The 15,574-nt window shown below is 47.5% G+C and overlaps 4 protein-coding genes across 4 annotated transcripts; 2 read left to right on the top strand and 2 right to left on the bottom strand.

The window, feature by feature from the left end:
* Window positions 1–1,131: 1,131 nt before the first annotated feature.
* Window positions 1,132–2,835, top strand: EPUS_08009 (uncharacterized protein; the record flags this gene model as incomplete). Its single annotated transcript, XM_007787675.1, has 3 exons — window positions 1,132–1,478; window positions 1,666–2,190; window positions 2,244–2,835. 3 exons carry the CDS (start codon window positions 1,132–1,134, stop codon window positions 2,833–2,835), a joined length of 1,464 nt encoding a protein of 487 aa, XP_007785865.1.
* Window positions 2,836–3,558: 723 nt separating this feature from the next.
* On the bottom strand, window positions 3,559–5,109 carry EPUS_08008 (ATP-dependent RNA helicase dbp8; the record flags this gene model as incomplete). Its single annotated transcript, XM_007787674.1, has 1 exon — window positions 3,559–5,109. One exon carries the CDS (start codon window positions 5,107–5,109, stop codon window positions 3,559–3,561), a length of 1,551 nt encoding a protein of 516 aa, XP_007785864.1.
* A 1,261-nt stretch (window positions 5,110–6,370) lies between these two features.
* EPUS_08007 (uncharacterized protein) lies at window positions 6,371–7,604 on the top strand (the record flags this gene model as incomplete). The annotated part of the gene is made up of 2 exons (XM_007787673.1): window positions 6,371–7,316; window positions 7,369–7,604. The coding sequence occupies 2 exons, from the start codon at window positions 6,371–6,373 to the stop codon at window positions 7,602–7,604; spliced, it is 1,182 nt and encodes a 393-aa protein (XP_007785863.1).
* A 453-nt stretch (window positions 7,605–8,057) lies between these two features.
* Window positions 8,058–10,498, bottom strand: EPUS_08006 (uncharacterized protein; the record flags this gene model as incomplete). Its single annotated transcript, XM_007787672.1, has 4 exons — window positions 8,058–8,491; window positions 8,545–10,156; window positions 10,207–10,260; window positions 10,310–10,498. The coding sequence occupies 4 exons, from the start codon at window positions 10,496–10,498 to the stop codon at window positions 8,058–8,060; spliced, it is 2,289 nt and encodes a 762-aa protein (XP_007785862.1).
* Between the last annotated feature and the right edge of the window lie 5,076 nt (window positions 10,499–15,574).

Raw genomic sequence — 15,574 nt, 5'->3', positions numbered from 1 at the left:
CTGGCTAAATGCCCCGAAGGGGTATTAGGGCAGGGCTTCGCGCGCCTTGGCGCCCTGCGCCTTATCCTTCTACCCCTCCATAGCTGTTAGATAGCTTAACCACTTCTTCACCACGATCATAACAGCTACATCTGAGCTCTAGTGACCAGGTGATACCCTCTGTTGCTTCTATAGCAGCACCATACCCCATTACGGAGATATCCCGTAATACTGTCTTTTATATAACTATAGTTATTTTGCTATTTTTTTTCTTTTTTTTCTTCTTAAGAATCTTTATAATATTTATTAGATTCTTCTTTATTTGTTACTAATTAACATAACTTTTTCTTTTCTAGTGCTCTTCTTTCTTCTTGTTTATCTGTCTTCTTAAGAAGCATGCTTAACACGTGCAAGCTATACACGTTTTGCTGCCATCTTCTCAGATAGCTATAGCTGCTCACTAGCCCTATGAGCCCTATTCTATTATATCTTGCTTGTTCACTAAGAGGGATATATAAAGTTACTACTAGATATATAATCAAAAGTAAAAGAAGTATCTAATTTTCTAGTCATAAGTAATTACAATAATATATAGCAAGAGTATCATGTGACATGGCTTGGCCAGTTATGCCAAGCCTATCATGTGCTAGCACCCAGATTTAGCTTGAATATCACAGTATTATTAGATCTTCCGAGGCTAGCACTCGTAGCGGATTTGCCACATATTGCCGGCATAATGATGAGCCTTACTACCTACTCCTACTCCATCGTCTCATTGTCAAATATTCTTGCTGCAATGCTCCCTGTTACGCTTATGGGCTGCGTATTGGAATATGGGTTTAGATCACCTATCTGTGATGAAGTCGAGCGCCACTCTCTGCGGCAGGGATGCTCCATCAATTCTACCTCCTGCTTCCCTCCATTCCACAGCTCCTGGAGCCAAGCACATCTTTCGAGAACCACCAATTTGAGAATACGGTTCTTTGGCAGGATTGATGTTGGATCAACATGATGTCACTAACTTTTCACTCCCGTTCTCACCCTACCCCCGGCTGACCGCCCTACACCTATTCTAACGTCCATCTTCCAAGCCTCCTTTCCTCATCATATACACGCCGAGTTCAGCGGCCACGAGCGGGCATAGTTGCGACAATGTCACGTACATCTATCGAGCTGAACCCCCTCAGCATGTCTCGTACATCAATCGAGCTCAAGGCAGTCTCACCTATACAACCAACACTTGAAAAGGTTCATAGTGCAACTAGAGATACACATTATCGCCATGAGAAACAGACACCGCCAATGAGTACCAAGAGCCCCAACAAAGCGCGGTCGCAAGTAGCCGATGCAGAATTTAATCTGTCCAAATTCAGGATGACGCTGGTCATTATCAATGTAGCGTCGGTGACGTTCCTTCGAAGCGTTGTTGAAGGACTTGTGATTATCCAGCTGCCCACAATCGCAGCTGATATCAGTTTGGATCGGGGGCTATTACTCTGGTCAGTTCGATATATCTCTACACAAATTGACAGTACTCTTGCTTCTATCAACGTATTAAGTTTTTCGCAACTACCAAAAGAGAATAGCTACAAAAATGAGTTTGACCCTATAACCTTTGACCCCTTCATCCTCACCCTACCTCTATCTTCGTCGACTCTATCCCCCCAACTAACAACCCCCCTCTAGGCCCGTATCCATCTATCCCCTAACCTGTGGCTGCACCCTCCTAGTGCTTGGTTCCATCACCGACACCGTTGGCAGCCGCCCAATGTACCTCATCGGCTGTGGCCTGCAATGTGTCTTCACACTTGCGACCGGCCTCTCCCGGAACGGCGTGCAGCTTCTTCTCTTCCGCGCCTTTTCCGGTATTGCCATATCCTTCAGCTTGCCGTCCGCCGTCAGCATCGTAACTGCCAGTTTGCCCACCGGTCCGTGGCGGAACACGGCTGTTGCGGCCATGGGAGGTGGGCAGCCGGTGGGGTTCTCGATAGGGCTGGTTGTTGGTGGCGTATTGGCGGGGACTGTAGGGTGGCGGTGGGGATATTATATTTTTGCCATTCTCAATGCCATCATCTTCATCCTCGCCGTCTATGGACAGCCTAAGTCGCGCGGAGATGGTCCGATTACTTGGCAGAGGATTGTATATGACATTGATTGGGTTGGAGCGATCATTCCAAGCATCGCTTTAGCAATGCTTTCGTACGTCCTTGTGTGAGTGAAGCCTCGCATCATTTCTATTTTCAGCCCTAGCTAATACAATGAAGCTCCGTAACATCCAGCACCTCCAACATTCGCACCCTGGTCAACATCGCCCTTCTCACGGTTGGCATCCTTCTCCTCCCACTCTTTGTTTATTGGATGTCCTATCAAGAACGCCACCACCATCCTGTCCTCATCCCAAATTCCCTCTGGAGCAACACAATCTTCACCTCAATCTGCCTAGCTGTCTTCCTGACTTGGGGCAACTTCAACGCCTTCGAAGCCATTATGACCTTTTTCTTTCAGGATGTCCAACACCACTCCCCTCTGCAGACCTCGATACGCTTCCTGCCCGAACCCATTGCTGGTGTGCTCACGAACTTGGCTATGGCACTCCTCGTGCATCGTGTCAGGGCTGATTGGCTGGTGGGCGTTTCAACGGCGCTTTCAGCCGTAAGCCCACTGCTTATGGCGGTGTCGCAACGTACATGGAGTTATTGGGCCGGCCCGTTCACGGCGTTGACGTTGAATGCGATGGGCGCGGATGCCTTGTTCACAGTGAGCAATTTAGTCATTACTGATGTCTTTCCTGAAAGCAAACAGGCATTGGCGGGATCGGTATTCCAGACTGTAAATCTTCCCACCCCATTCAAATAGGCATGGTCTCTACATGCAGCTATAGACGTCTAACACGAGTTTTATCTCCAGGTTGTCCAAATCGGAAAAGCTGTTGGGCTGGCAACCATCCCAATTTTGGCAAGCAGTGTGACAGATCGATCGTCATATGCAGACAAGCGGAGCCCAGACGCGCTCTTTGAAGGCTTTCGGGCTTCATTCTGGTTGTGCTTTGCAGAGTCCATACTCACTCTCGTGGTCAGTGTATGGGGCTTGCGATTGATTGGGAAAGTTGGGATGAAGCGGGAATAGTGCTTGACAAAAGATCTAGATGTCATTAGTATTATCTCTAAAGAAGTTAGACAAATTCCCCAAGTCGTGTGAAAGTTGGTCCTATCGAACGATTTGGCTTCTTGCATAGTCATGTAGCAGCAGTATCCCAAGAAGTGGAACATGGCGGGATGGTATCTACCCATTCTCTACCAGCTAGTCTTCTTGGTCAATAGCTACGCTAGCTAAAAGGAACGGCGGCAAAAAACTTACAGTGCGGTCAGAGCCTATGCTAAGAATGCCCCTTAGTATATTTGTTCTCATTCTACGTTACAGACAATCTAGCCACATGCTTACCCCAAAATTCTTTGGAGACAAATGGTTATCATTCACTATCTATTATAGAGCGGACCAAGTGCTCGCCTCGCACCCTAAGACGGAATCTTGGTAGCTCTCTCTCCAAGCTCGCGCCAATTGTACCGCTACCATGGGGCATCACTGTGCCCGCTTCAACACCTTCTTCCTGCGCCCAAAGACATCTTTGCTACCCTCCACATTTCTCAAAGCCTTCATCCTTGCCTCCCCCACGTCCTTCAGCAATCTGCCTCTTGTCACTCTCGTCTCGACATTGACACCTTCCTCCTTCCACTCAGACATCTGTCTCCCAATGTGCTTCTCAATTGCTAGCACAAGTTCGACATCTCTCTGGCCGACAAAGGTAACACTTGTACCTGCTCGCCCTGCTCTGGCTGTTCGACCGACGCGATGGATATAATCGTCAGGATTGCGTGGGACATCATAGTTGATGACGAGATTGGTGGACGGAATATCCAGCCCTCGAGCTGCAACATCTGTCGCCACGAGCAGGCGACAGGTCTGAGCACGAAAAGAAGAGAGATTTTTTACACGTTGAGATTGCGGCATTTTTGAGTGGAGGTTGGTGACATTGTGTTCCAGAGTCAGAAGGATGCGATGGAGCAGATCTGCTGTCTGGGTTCGGTTGCAGAAAATGATGATAGACGGTAAGTCGACAATGGATGGCACGGACAATAGAGCGTGGAGGAATGAGTCTTTCTGTTTTAATGGCACTTGAAGGTAGTTTTGTCTAAGTGAGGAAGGAATGAGAGCTTGAGGAGTATTATCTTCGGTATTAATCTCGGAAACAAATATCGGAGGACGGTCTTTGGGTCTTGCGAGGGACTTCAGTGCTCGAACTTCAGGGGTAACCGTGGCAGTGAAGAGAAGGGTGTGACGTTGTGTCGACGGCGGAAGCGCAGAAAGACAGGTTCCTACGTCCGGCAGCATGCTTCCCGGGCCAGGAGCATTCAACAACCGATCGGCTTCGTCGAGCACAACGAATTGGGCGCGGGAGAGTCCAGCAACGGTATCCTGTCCCGAATTGAGGATGTGGTCCGCCAGGCGACCCGGTGTAGCTACCACAATGTGAGGACGTTGCGACAGAGCAACAGCCTGCAGGCACATGTCTGTCCCTCCAACAACTAAGGCCGTCTTCAAAGACTGCGGTGCTCCCAGTGCCTGGAACTGCTCGTATATCTGTAAAGCAAGTTCTCGTGTAGGCGTAAGCACAACAGCATAGATTCCAAATGGGTCTTTTGACCATTGTTGCAGAATCGGAACTGCAAAAGCGACCGTCTTTCCTGTTCCTGTTCTGCTGCCTCCAATACAATCCCGTCCTTTGAGAATCTCTGGTATGCATGCTTTCTGGATTGCAGTTGGCCGCTTGATTTGCATCGCCGCAAGAGATTTGATGAGCCAAGGCGAGACTTTCAGTGCCTCAAAGGATGGTTCGACTGTCTGTATCGAAGAAAATTTGACAGATAGAGTAGTGGATTTGGTGGAATGAGTCTTTTGTACTGGTATTCGCGATGGTGCGGTGTAGGCTGTGTATGGGCGATCTGAGTCTACACTGTCTGTCGAGAGCCTTCTGCGCTTTGAACTAGGCCGTAGAACATCATATTCGTACTGGGAGGCAGGTGACGAGCTTCTTGAGCTGGAAAGATGTACAGATGTCCATTCCGGAGCCATTTCTCTTCAACAGTTACTGCACGAAGGCCGCGGACGGATTTTTGCAACGTCGGCAAAAATATTTATTTGTCCTTGCCCCACTTGGAAGGATGAGAGAATATGCGTAAACCCCTCCAGCATCAATAACCATTTCCCCTGTCAACGTTAGTTGTACTACATCGGAATACTCAAATCTCTTTGCAGTTGACTCATAGTCACTAATCGCAATGGGTCAACCATCGTTCTCTGCATCGAATGCCATTATCTACGTGACATATGGTGCATTCTTGTATGGTGCGCTGCTGTACACTTTTACTCGGTTGTTGACCTTTTCCCAGGGCTTTTGGCTGCTTCATAGCATGGCGCCTTCGACATCAGACAAAGGGACAATTTCTATCCAGCAACAGGACCCAGAAGGGCAAGTCTTTGCGCAATCATTGCACTTCGACGATACCACCCTGGCTTATCACCTGGATTGCTAATGTATCGTGTAGGCATACCGCTTGCCCTCAATTTTATCGCATCTGGTGAGTCTGCTGCACGTGCCATCGTGGTATTGTGAAGCGGCAGCAACGTGTACGACCATGGGCTCTTCGCAGCTGGTCTACGGGATATGGTAGATTCAATACCTGTAGATCCCTTGATGAATGCAGTCGGGGATTTGTTCAGCAGGATGGTAAGCCTCGAACACAGCGATCGTCCTCGGTTTATTCTTCCGAGTAGGGTTACTCTCTGGGCATCCCTACTTCGGGAGTGGACTGAAGAGGATTGTGCGGCTTCACTACGGGTGCTGATTGCGGTCAATACTTCTGCATGGTATCCACCTCCTCTTCTGGTAGGGAGAGATACTCCAGAGTATGTCTGGCATGACGCTGAGATTGTACCGTAAAGACTCGATCAAGTTAATGCTTGCGTGGGAAACGTGCTGCCGCTTCTCCCCCTTCCCTTTTCCAAGAAATCATCAAGCTGATAGCAGGTTCCAATTATAGCCCTTGGTTCAGGGATTCTTTTCGCTTATCCTGAAATCTCCACCGTTGCAGGTGTACAAGGGCTTGTCGTCTATTCCTTGTCCTCCGCTTTACCACTTTTGGTATTTGCCTTTCTTGGGCCAATCATTCGGCGAAAATGTCCTGAAGGCTTCGTTCTCACCGAGTGGACTCGTCAGCGCTATGGAACAATCGCTGCATTGTATTTGAGTGCCTTAACGTAGGATGATCAGTTCTTTTATCGCCTCCGTCTCCGTTGACTTTTTTTTCTTAGATTGATCACATTGTTCCTCTACATGGTTGCTGAGCTTTCAGCCCTTCAACAAATCGTGAACACACTGACCGGTCTCAATGGGCTTCCCGTTGTCATCGTTGAGTGTGTTGTCACGACGATTTACACCTCACTCGGTGGATTTCGGGTGAGCTTCATCACGGACAATGTTCAAGGCGCCCTCGTTGTGATGCTTATCATCATCGGCGTCATTACAGTTGGAGTGGAAGTTGATGTCGACCGTAGCCTTGTGGGATCATCTGGACTGCTCGATGCAAGCCTTCTTGGCTGGCAGCTCATTTACATCCTCCCTGTTGCCATTCTCACCAATGACTTCTTTATCAGTGGCTTCTGGATGAGAACCTTTGCATCGAAGACCGACAAAGATCTCCGAGTTGGGGTTTCGATTGCTACCGTCGCTGTTGCGATCATTCTTACCCTTATCGGTTCTTCGGGGCTTCTCGCAGTTTGGTCGGGTGCTTTGACCGACCCAGAGACGGAAGGCTCGATTGCTTTCTTTCTGCTTCTTGGGCAGCTACCAGCGTGGGTCGTTGGGATTATCCTCGTGATGGTGGTTTGCCTGTCCACGGCTGCCTTTGACTCTTTCCAGAGCGCCATGGTTTCTACTGGGTCGAATGATATCTTCCGCAACAAGCTTAATTTCTGGTTCGTCCGTGCCGCGGTCGTCCTGATCATCATTCCCGTCGTCGTGGTTGCCCTGAAATCGCCTTCTGTCCTGCGAATCTTTCTTATCAGTGATCTGGTTTCAGCATCATCGATTCCAGTCTTGGTTATTGGGCTCAGCGACAAATGTTGGTGGTGGCGCGGCTTCGAAGTTGTCGTAGGTGGTCTTGGTGGCATTTTGACTGTCTTCCTATTCGGCCTAGTCTACTATGACGGCAATAGTGGAATGGCGGGGAGGCTCATTATCCTTGAGGGAGGACTGTTTGCTGGGGACTGGAGCACGTTTGGTAAGCTCGCGTCATCCTGGATGCCACGTCTTCAGCTCATCCTCGCATATAGGCGCATTCGTGGCTGCCCCCATTGGGGGCCTGCTCTGGGGATTTGCAGCATTTGCCCTCCGCCTGTCGGTTCAATTCATCCTCGCCAAAGTACGCGGACACAAACTCACTGCCCTCGATCGACCTGTTCGTTCTTCTCCGGACCCGACTTTCTTTACCGGAGGCACCGCCTCGGAAGGCGACCCCAGCCCTGTGAGTGGCGGGTATTATGGTGACCAGAAAACTAAGTTCTTTTGAATCGTGCCAGCAGAAACGTTGTAGGTGTCTTCGCGGTCTCGGGTTTATGTTCTGAATTTCTGATAGTGACGGCCTTGATCATGTCTGGCTACGAAATGGGGACACGGCCATACTGATTACAATCGAGGTGGTTGTCAAGAATGTATAGTTTGCCCTACAGATTGCCTTGCCAGTGCCACCCGTATACTTGGAGACTTACAGACCTCCGATATTGTTCACCACCCTCTCCGTGCCGTGTTCAATTGTGGACCGTTATCTAGCAATTCAGCACTTATGATACAAATGCAAGTCGAATTGACTTGAAATTGGTCAATAGAAAACGATGTGCAAGAACTAACTCGTTCCTTGTCGAAGCAGAAAGCTCCCCGCTGAACTTATCCAAGCAAGGCTTTCCTCTGCTCTCCCTTTCTCCTTTCTCCCCCCATGCCGCTGCCGTGCCTCCTGGTAAAAATCTCAGTCATCGTCATCAAATATTTGATACGTATTCAGAATGATCGTCTCAACTACCCTGGCTTGCCACGCTGCATCATTCGGATCTCCGAGCCCAGGCCCACCTCCTTGTCCCATCAGCGTCGGTCCAAACACAATCGCGAGATTACTTGGCGTCATCTTATTCTGTGGGCTGTGTTCTGCCACCTTGTACAGATGCAGCGTCAGCTGACGGAGTGTAGCGTAATGCGGGTCGGGAAGCTCGTTAATAATTGCGTGCAGCGAATCGCGGCGGCCGATGTCATCTTCAATTCTGGCGGCGGTTCTGAAGGAGTTGTAATTTGCGGAGGTGAGGAGTGGGTCTGGGAGGTCACGAAGGAAGTGTTTAAGCAGTGTGGCTACAGAAGCAATGTCCTGATGGAAGACGGTAGGGTTGCGGAAGTCGACCTGAGAGGAATCTGTGGGTCATAATTAGCTTAATTGAGGAAAACAATGGATTGGAGTGGCCCACCATTGTCGAACATGGCTTTCATTTCCATAATGTGGGGATTCGATCCGGATGTTCGGTAAATGCCCTCAACATCCAAACCGAAGAATTCGACAGCACTCGTACACTGATTCACGATCGAGGGTACCGCAGTCCCATCACGGTGGAAGAGCTCGTCTAATGTGACACCAAAAACCGGATTCAGTGGTGGCAGATCCGGTCGTGGCCCATCGCTGTGTCTTGGTTGACCAGTGTTCGGCAATGACGTGCTCTGCTGAGGGGCGGGGGGACCAAAACTGTCGTAAGATGGCTGTGACCGTGGTAGTTGTTGGAAGTGATTGTTCGGTGCTTGTGAGGGTCTGGACTGTACATCATCGCGATATTGATTCATGTGGGGGATCATTGAACCGGTTCCAGAGCCAGACTCTGATCGCATCCTATTGGTATCACCAAAGTTGGGTGGTGTATCTGTTTTGGGCCCATCTGGTGTACCCAGGTTTGTGCCAGGCATGATAAGTGGAGAGTGAGGGGGGATATCGGGAATCTGTGCACCTAGATAACGGGGTGGTTGTGAATGGGATAGTGATGTGTGTCCACCGGGATACTGGGTTTGAGGCACCTGCATGGGGTAGCCCTCACGGTTAGGTGGCTGGTAAGGTGTCACACCGGAGATTTGACCCGATTGTGATGGACGATGACCTCGTTCGTATCCGCCAGGTGAGCTAGAAGCCACCGGGCTTGCGTTTTGGTAGGTGTTTGTCGGAGTGTTGAAAGATTGCTGAGGTGGTTGAGATGGCGGTTGGGCCTGTTTGGAGGAGACTAGAGCTGGATGCTTTTCATACTTTATTTCAGATGTCCGTGACCCGGCCTTGTTGGAGAAAATCAGGATATAATCTCTGAAATCCTTTTCATTGTCAATGTTATGGGCCACTTCTCTCAGACTCCGAGTGTGCGGGGCTATTCCACTGGGTTGGTTCTTCAAGGGGCTGACACACAGTCCATTTCCAAGAAGCAACCTCTCGTTGAGAGATGCAAACTTCTGGAGTTGAAGCGTGAGCCCGGAGTCGCACTCCGTTATGAGCTCTGTCAGGGCTCGCACGGCTTGCGGTCTTAGGGAGGTGATCAGCTCTTGCCTTGAGGCTCGGGCAGCTTGTACTTTGGAGGCGTAATCGGCGTCAGCTGCTTGAGCTTTGCGATTTAGGTCTTCTTCCTGTTGAGCTGCCGACTTCGCCTTGAGAGCAAATCTGCCAGATTGACGATCACCTGTACGAGCACGGTCGTATTGCTCAGCAAGGGTCTCGTACTTGTTTTTGGCCTTTCCGACAGCAGCTTCTGCGTCTTGCAATCTTTGTTCTGAAGTCAAGCCAGTATGCTTCCAATGCTTTCTCCCCCGCTCGATGTTCGAAACCATTTCTTGCAGATCGTCCGACATTTGGTGAAGTGACATGGCAAACTCAAGCCCATGATCCGACATGCGATCATGTATGCTGGTGATTTCCTCGTAGCTTTGTGCAAAAGAGCCCTGCCTACTCTCTGGTCTTCCGATAAGCTCGAGTGTACTTCTGCATAGCTTCTTGAGCCCTTGAGCATGTTTCTCTTCGAGAGCGGAGCGTTCTTTGAGGAAGTATGTGAAATCCTAGAGACACTCTGAGTCTTTTGTCTACGCTGAGTCGCGCAAATACTAACCCTGGCCGAAGCAATGCTCTGCTTCAATCGATTCAAGAGGGTGATCACTCCGATCTCCGACCGGTCAGCTACAGCAGGAATCTCGGATGTTCCAATCGCTTACATCAGATTGTAGGACGCCATCAACTCGTTCTCGGAGCTCAGAAGTATCGAACGCGGTCCGCGGTGAGTCATGAACAGCTGGTGGCGCTCTGCTTGCGGGTGGAGTTGGGAGCGGCGCTTCGTCGTTTCTTGGGTTGCTTGATCTTTCCATGGAGGACCGGATGTTCCCATCTGGATTTCTGTTCGACATTGACGGACTGTGTGGAATGGTTTCAGACATGTCGTGAGAAGAGCGTTGTTGGAGCTTGGGGTGGGTATTTAACTTCAGATGAATTCTCAGATGTCCGCCGAGACCGAATCATATATCTAGATCGCTGGATAATTACATGTTGACAAAGGGATGCGAAAGTGTCCGCGCAAGCGAGAGCAGGTCATGCGCAACCGGAGATTTAGTCCTACCGTACTACGTATTCAGGGCTTAGAGCTCACCCTAATCTAGCTACGGCATCATTTAAAGCATATCATCTATCTACGTAGTACTAATGTAAAAGGACCGCCAAGCTCGTGTAATTGGCTGTTGTGACCCTAAGCTTAAAAATGCGGCCCGAAGGATCAGCGCTGTAATTAGTCAATGTTCCCCTCTTCCTGCCTTCTTGAGATTAGTTGGCAAATAAGCAATGCTTCAGTGGGCTAAGGCTGCAAAATCTTGCCAAGCCATACCCCATCAAAATCAGAATGCGCATACAGAATGCGCAGAAAGAGGGCACAGAAATAGCACTTAGAATGCGTAGAAAGAGTGCACATTATTCGCACACAGAATGCGCAGAAAAAACGCACAGAAAGTGCGTATAGAATAATCTTTTATTCTTCTTTCCTTCTATTCTTTTGTTCTTTTACTCTTTTACTCTTTTATTCTTTTATTCTTTTATTCTTTTACTCTATTCACCCTTTTTTCATTTAAAAAATTTTACATCTACAGTTTAAAGCTCTTCTTATTCTAAACATTTCTATATCTTGAAATTTGTAAAATTATTATTTCAAGATGTAGAAATCATGGGATGAAAATCATGTAGCAAGGAATTTGATGTTCTTCTTGCTAAGATTATAGCAACCTTAATCCATTTAAATATATAATATTGCTATTCCTAATATTAAAAAGCAGCCCATTTAGTGATACGGAGGATAGTAAGGAACATTTATATGGCGTTATATTTTTATATAGTTAATGTTTCTAGCGCTGTGTTACTAATTCTTATACCTCCCCCTGTAGTACTTGCCTGATTGCGGGCTTGCCAAGTAACTTAAAGTCCGCTTCTGCCAAGTAATACCCCACTACTACTAGTAGTGCTCCGGAAGCAGCTTAGATTAGGAAGGTGCGTTAGAGATGCCCTTCTCTTAAGAGTAAAGAACTTCCCACCCTAACGAGAGGGTGTTTAGGAATTAGTTTACTGCTGCATACCATTCTACCTGCATAGTACCCTACTCGTCGTCGCTTTGCCTACGTTGCACCAGTGTCTATCATTCTGCCAAGCAAGACCTTACAGTCAGCTACTTTACTACGTACAGTAATTGAAGTTAGCACAGATGAAATCTGGTGTGCATAACTCTGACGTCATACTCAGCGTATCCTTACATCGAAGCACCAACATGCTTGAAGAAATGCAGGAGAACGCCATCCACGGTTCAATCTCATCCTCGTCGTAAGTCTCCATGACCTGCTCTCGGAAACGAACTGACTTAACATCAAGGAGTTCGAGCAATCGCAAGCGTTTCCATTGTGAACATTTTACCTGTCACGACAAACAAGGTCATCGGTCATCTTTCAGCCGCCGCGCTGATTTGAATCGTCACAATCAAAATGTTCATGGCAATATTCTTCTCGATTGTCCCTGGCCGAGGTGCGAGCGTAGAGGCGATCGAGGATTTCCAAGACTCGATGATCTGATCGAACATCGGGGAGATTTTCCTCACGATGACATTCCGAAACGGGAGAGTGCACTAGAACCATTGAAGTGAAATGAAGACACCATTACGAATTTCGGACTACTTGTGTGTCAAGAGTTGATGGAATAATTGTTCGAAGACTTGGTCGTGGAAGTCGTGCGCTCCCGCACAACTGTTATGATGATACGTGTCAATCTTTGTGAGAACTGCTTGGTCGATTTTGCTGCGTTTTTCTATGTAATGTATTCACTCGTTACTGACCAATTTGGCATGCAATCTCTACATTTAATTTTGCTGTACCGTACAGCCTATTTGTACGTACCTCAACGTCTTCTACCCCCTTTTCTAGATGGAACAACTTGTTATTCTACGTTTCTACGCAACACTTTCATAATACGTAACGTAGTTGGATCTCCTGTTCATATCTACAATAATATCACCAGAACATGACTATAAGAACGAATCGAAATCCTGTCTTCTAATGGCCTCGAAGCAACTGTCCACACCAAACTCTTCATTCACCCTTCTGAAACATAATGTAAAAGAAAGTCCTGAGATCTGGTGGAATGCAGGGATGCACACGATCATCCTTTGAAGACAAAAATGATTTGATCATATCGACTATAATCTTCGTTGTCAGACTTTCAGTTCTCTTCCAGTTCATTCCTCACTCTGAGATCGGAATGCGTTCGGAACGGTATATTCAGAAAGGTATGTTCGGCAAAGGTATATTCGGCGTTTGAGTCTTGGGCTCTTGGCATGACTCCGCAGTAGTAATTTGTATGTAGCGTTCCTGAGTTTGTCCAATACCATGATAATCCCACTCTTGCTGCAGCAGAACGTGACGCTAATAACAGAGAGCAGGCCGCTGCTCGAGAGGTACGCCAGGAGGCTCCTATAGCCCTCACAGCTCCTCTGCCTCCTCTGCCTCTTCCTCCTCCGCCTCCGCCTCCGCCTCTACCTCCTTCTACAGCTTCTACTAACATGGAAAACGTCCCTGATACCCCCCCTTATCAATTTACTACTGCTGCCGCCGTTTCAACTGCTGCTATCGCCACTAGCACCACCACAACAGTTCATTAGTCCTGCCCATCCTCTCACGATAAAGAAGAAAAAGAAGAGGAGGAAGAAGAAGCTACAGATGAGGCTTTTATACCCCCTTCCCTCAACAGCGCCAGCAAGAATGACGCAATCAAGAGCTGGCCGCAAGGGAGCCCCTATGATAAAGGCATTAGAGGCTGAAAGGATGCCAAAACGGGATACCGGGCAGGGCAGGGGTAAGGGCAGAGGCAGAGGCAAGAGCAGCACCGGCAGAGGGGCGTAGGGATAGAGCTATATCTGTAACACCACATTTCCTATACTAATTCCTGATTTAGGAAGCAGTAGCATGCTCATTTTACGTATCTTCTACTGTGGTATTCTGTCTCTTGCTCACTGGAGAATGAATGGTCGACTTGCTAGCAATTTTGGTGGAGTAAATCCCGCCAAGACTCAAACGCCGAATATACCTTTGCCGAACAGTAGTAGCAAGCATCTTGTATTTGTCTAAGAGCAGCAGGCAGTCTATAACCACGTGTTAGGCAGTCTGTCTTCTCTAACCGCACCCGCAGAATAGTAAGGGGATGTCTGGAATGTTCTGTTTAAAGAGGAAGTCTATAAAGCCTATTTTGTTAGTCCTTAGCTATGTGATAAGAGAGCTTTGTGCTTTAGCTAAGCCTTAATGTATTCTTAATCTCTACTTGCTAATTTCCTTACTCTGAGTAAGGCTTAGAGCTTGCTAGAGTGCTGCTAGGTAGGCGCTTTATAATAATTACTAGTTCTCTAATTAAGATGCTCTAACTATTTAGTAATAAGACTAGCATTATTATCACGCTTCTAGGTCCATACGAATGTGAAGCTATTGAGGCCGTTGAAGATGCCAATTTTGGCTTTGCTTCAGCAAGCCACTTTAGGGTGGCAAAGGCTATTGGTATAGCTAATGGCTCCGAACGCGCAATTCAAAGAAATATGAAGGATTTTGGTGTGGGGACCTATATGGCCATGCAGAAAACAATGCTCTTACAATCCTATATTGACGCCCGAATTATATAGGGATTTGAACGTCGATATTAGCAATTTGATGCATTTAAGAAGTATCGATGGTGTGACGAGTCTCATTTCGCTACCAGGCTTGAGTTCATCGTCGCAAAGGTTATAAGGCTCGAAATGCCCTCTCAAAGACCCAGTTCAAACTGAAGCGCCAAAATCAATCAATACATGTATACAGAGTAATTAGATGGAATTTCAAGGGTCAGCTCCACTTCTATACTGGCTCTGGTATAAGGGGACGGCTTGTTCAAGCTGATTACATGGTTATTCTTGAGCAAATCGTCGCTTCTGAATGGGATAAGAATTGCGTTTGATCGAAGATAATGATGGGCCTCATGGAACAAAAGGCAAGGGATCTAATAAGGTCAAAGCTCTCAAAGCCCGCCTTGATATCCAATGGGAATCAAATCCTCCGAATTCGCCAGATCTCAACCCCATTGAGACTATTTAGAGGATAATCAAGCAGATGTTGAAGTCCAGGGGGGTTATCTTCGAAGAAGCCATTCTGTGCCGCGCCATCCAAGAGGAGTGGGATAAAATAACCATCGAGGAGATTAATAGGGCTATCTCAACGATGCCAGATAGAGTAGCTGCCCTAAACGAGCGAAATGGGCGCCCTATCCCCTATTAAATAGCCGTGTAGCCTAGCAGGAATCTGAGAAGTCCCGTAAATTTTGGCGCCAAGCTTCGGGCCAATTCCTGCACACCAACGCGCAGGCATCCTTAAATTTCAAACAGCTATAGCTCCACCAATATAACTCTAAATAGACTCGGATAAGGAGCATTCAATTCAGCAGGCCTTAAATAACGTTGATTTAGGTCTATTTAACCTAATTGGTTAGGTTGCGAATTATTATAATTTACAAAAATTAATGATGATCTATTAAATCATAGCTTGCGTCACCTGTAGCGAGTGAGATCCCTGGTTGGCTTATGACGCCATATGTGCCACTCAACTACGAACTCCCCAGTACTAGTAGTCGAGTCACATTAAATTGCCTTACTTCTTTCAAAAGCTGGTATCAGACTCGTCATCCACCTGGCTTGTCTCACCCTAATACCCAAGCTGACTAGTATGTTAGAATAACCATTCCGGATCCTCGTTATGCTGCAGGACAAACAGGCAAAAAGCTGCCAGCTGGGAAAATCTACCTCGGAGATGACTTTTTTATCTACTTTATATTTCTCTATTTAGGAACATATAAGACGTTCTTGCATCGCAATGAGTCCGACTTGCAGCCATCGTCCGAAATCCTCCCCTACTACTACAGATTGATAGTAATCATGTCGGAGT

This window comes from Endocarpon pusillum, assembly GCF_000464535.1.
Source record: "Endocarpon pusillum Z07020 unplaced genomic scaffold C691681, whole genome shotgun sequence".
NCBI classification, from domain to species: Eukaryota; Fungi; Ascomycota; class Eurotiomycetes; order Verrucariales; family Verrucariaceae; genus Endocarpon; species Endocarpon pusillum.
This window is presented reverse-complemented; position numbering and strand designations above follow the sequence as displayed.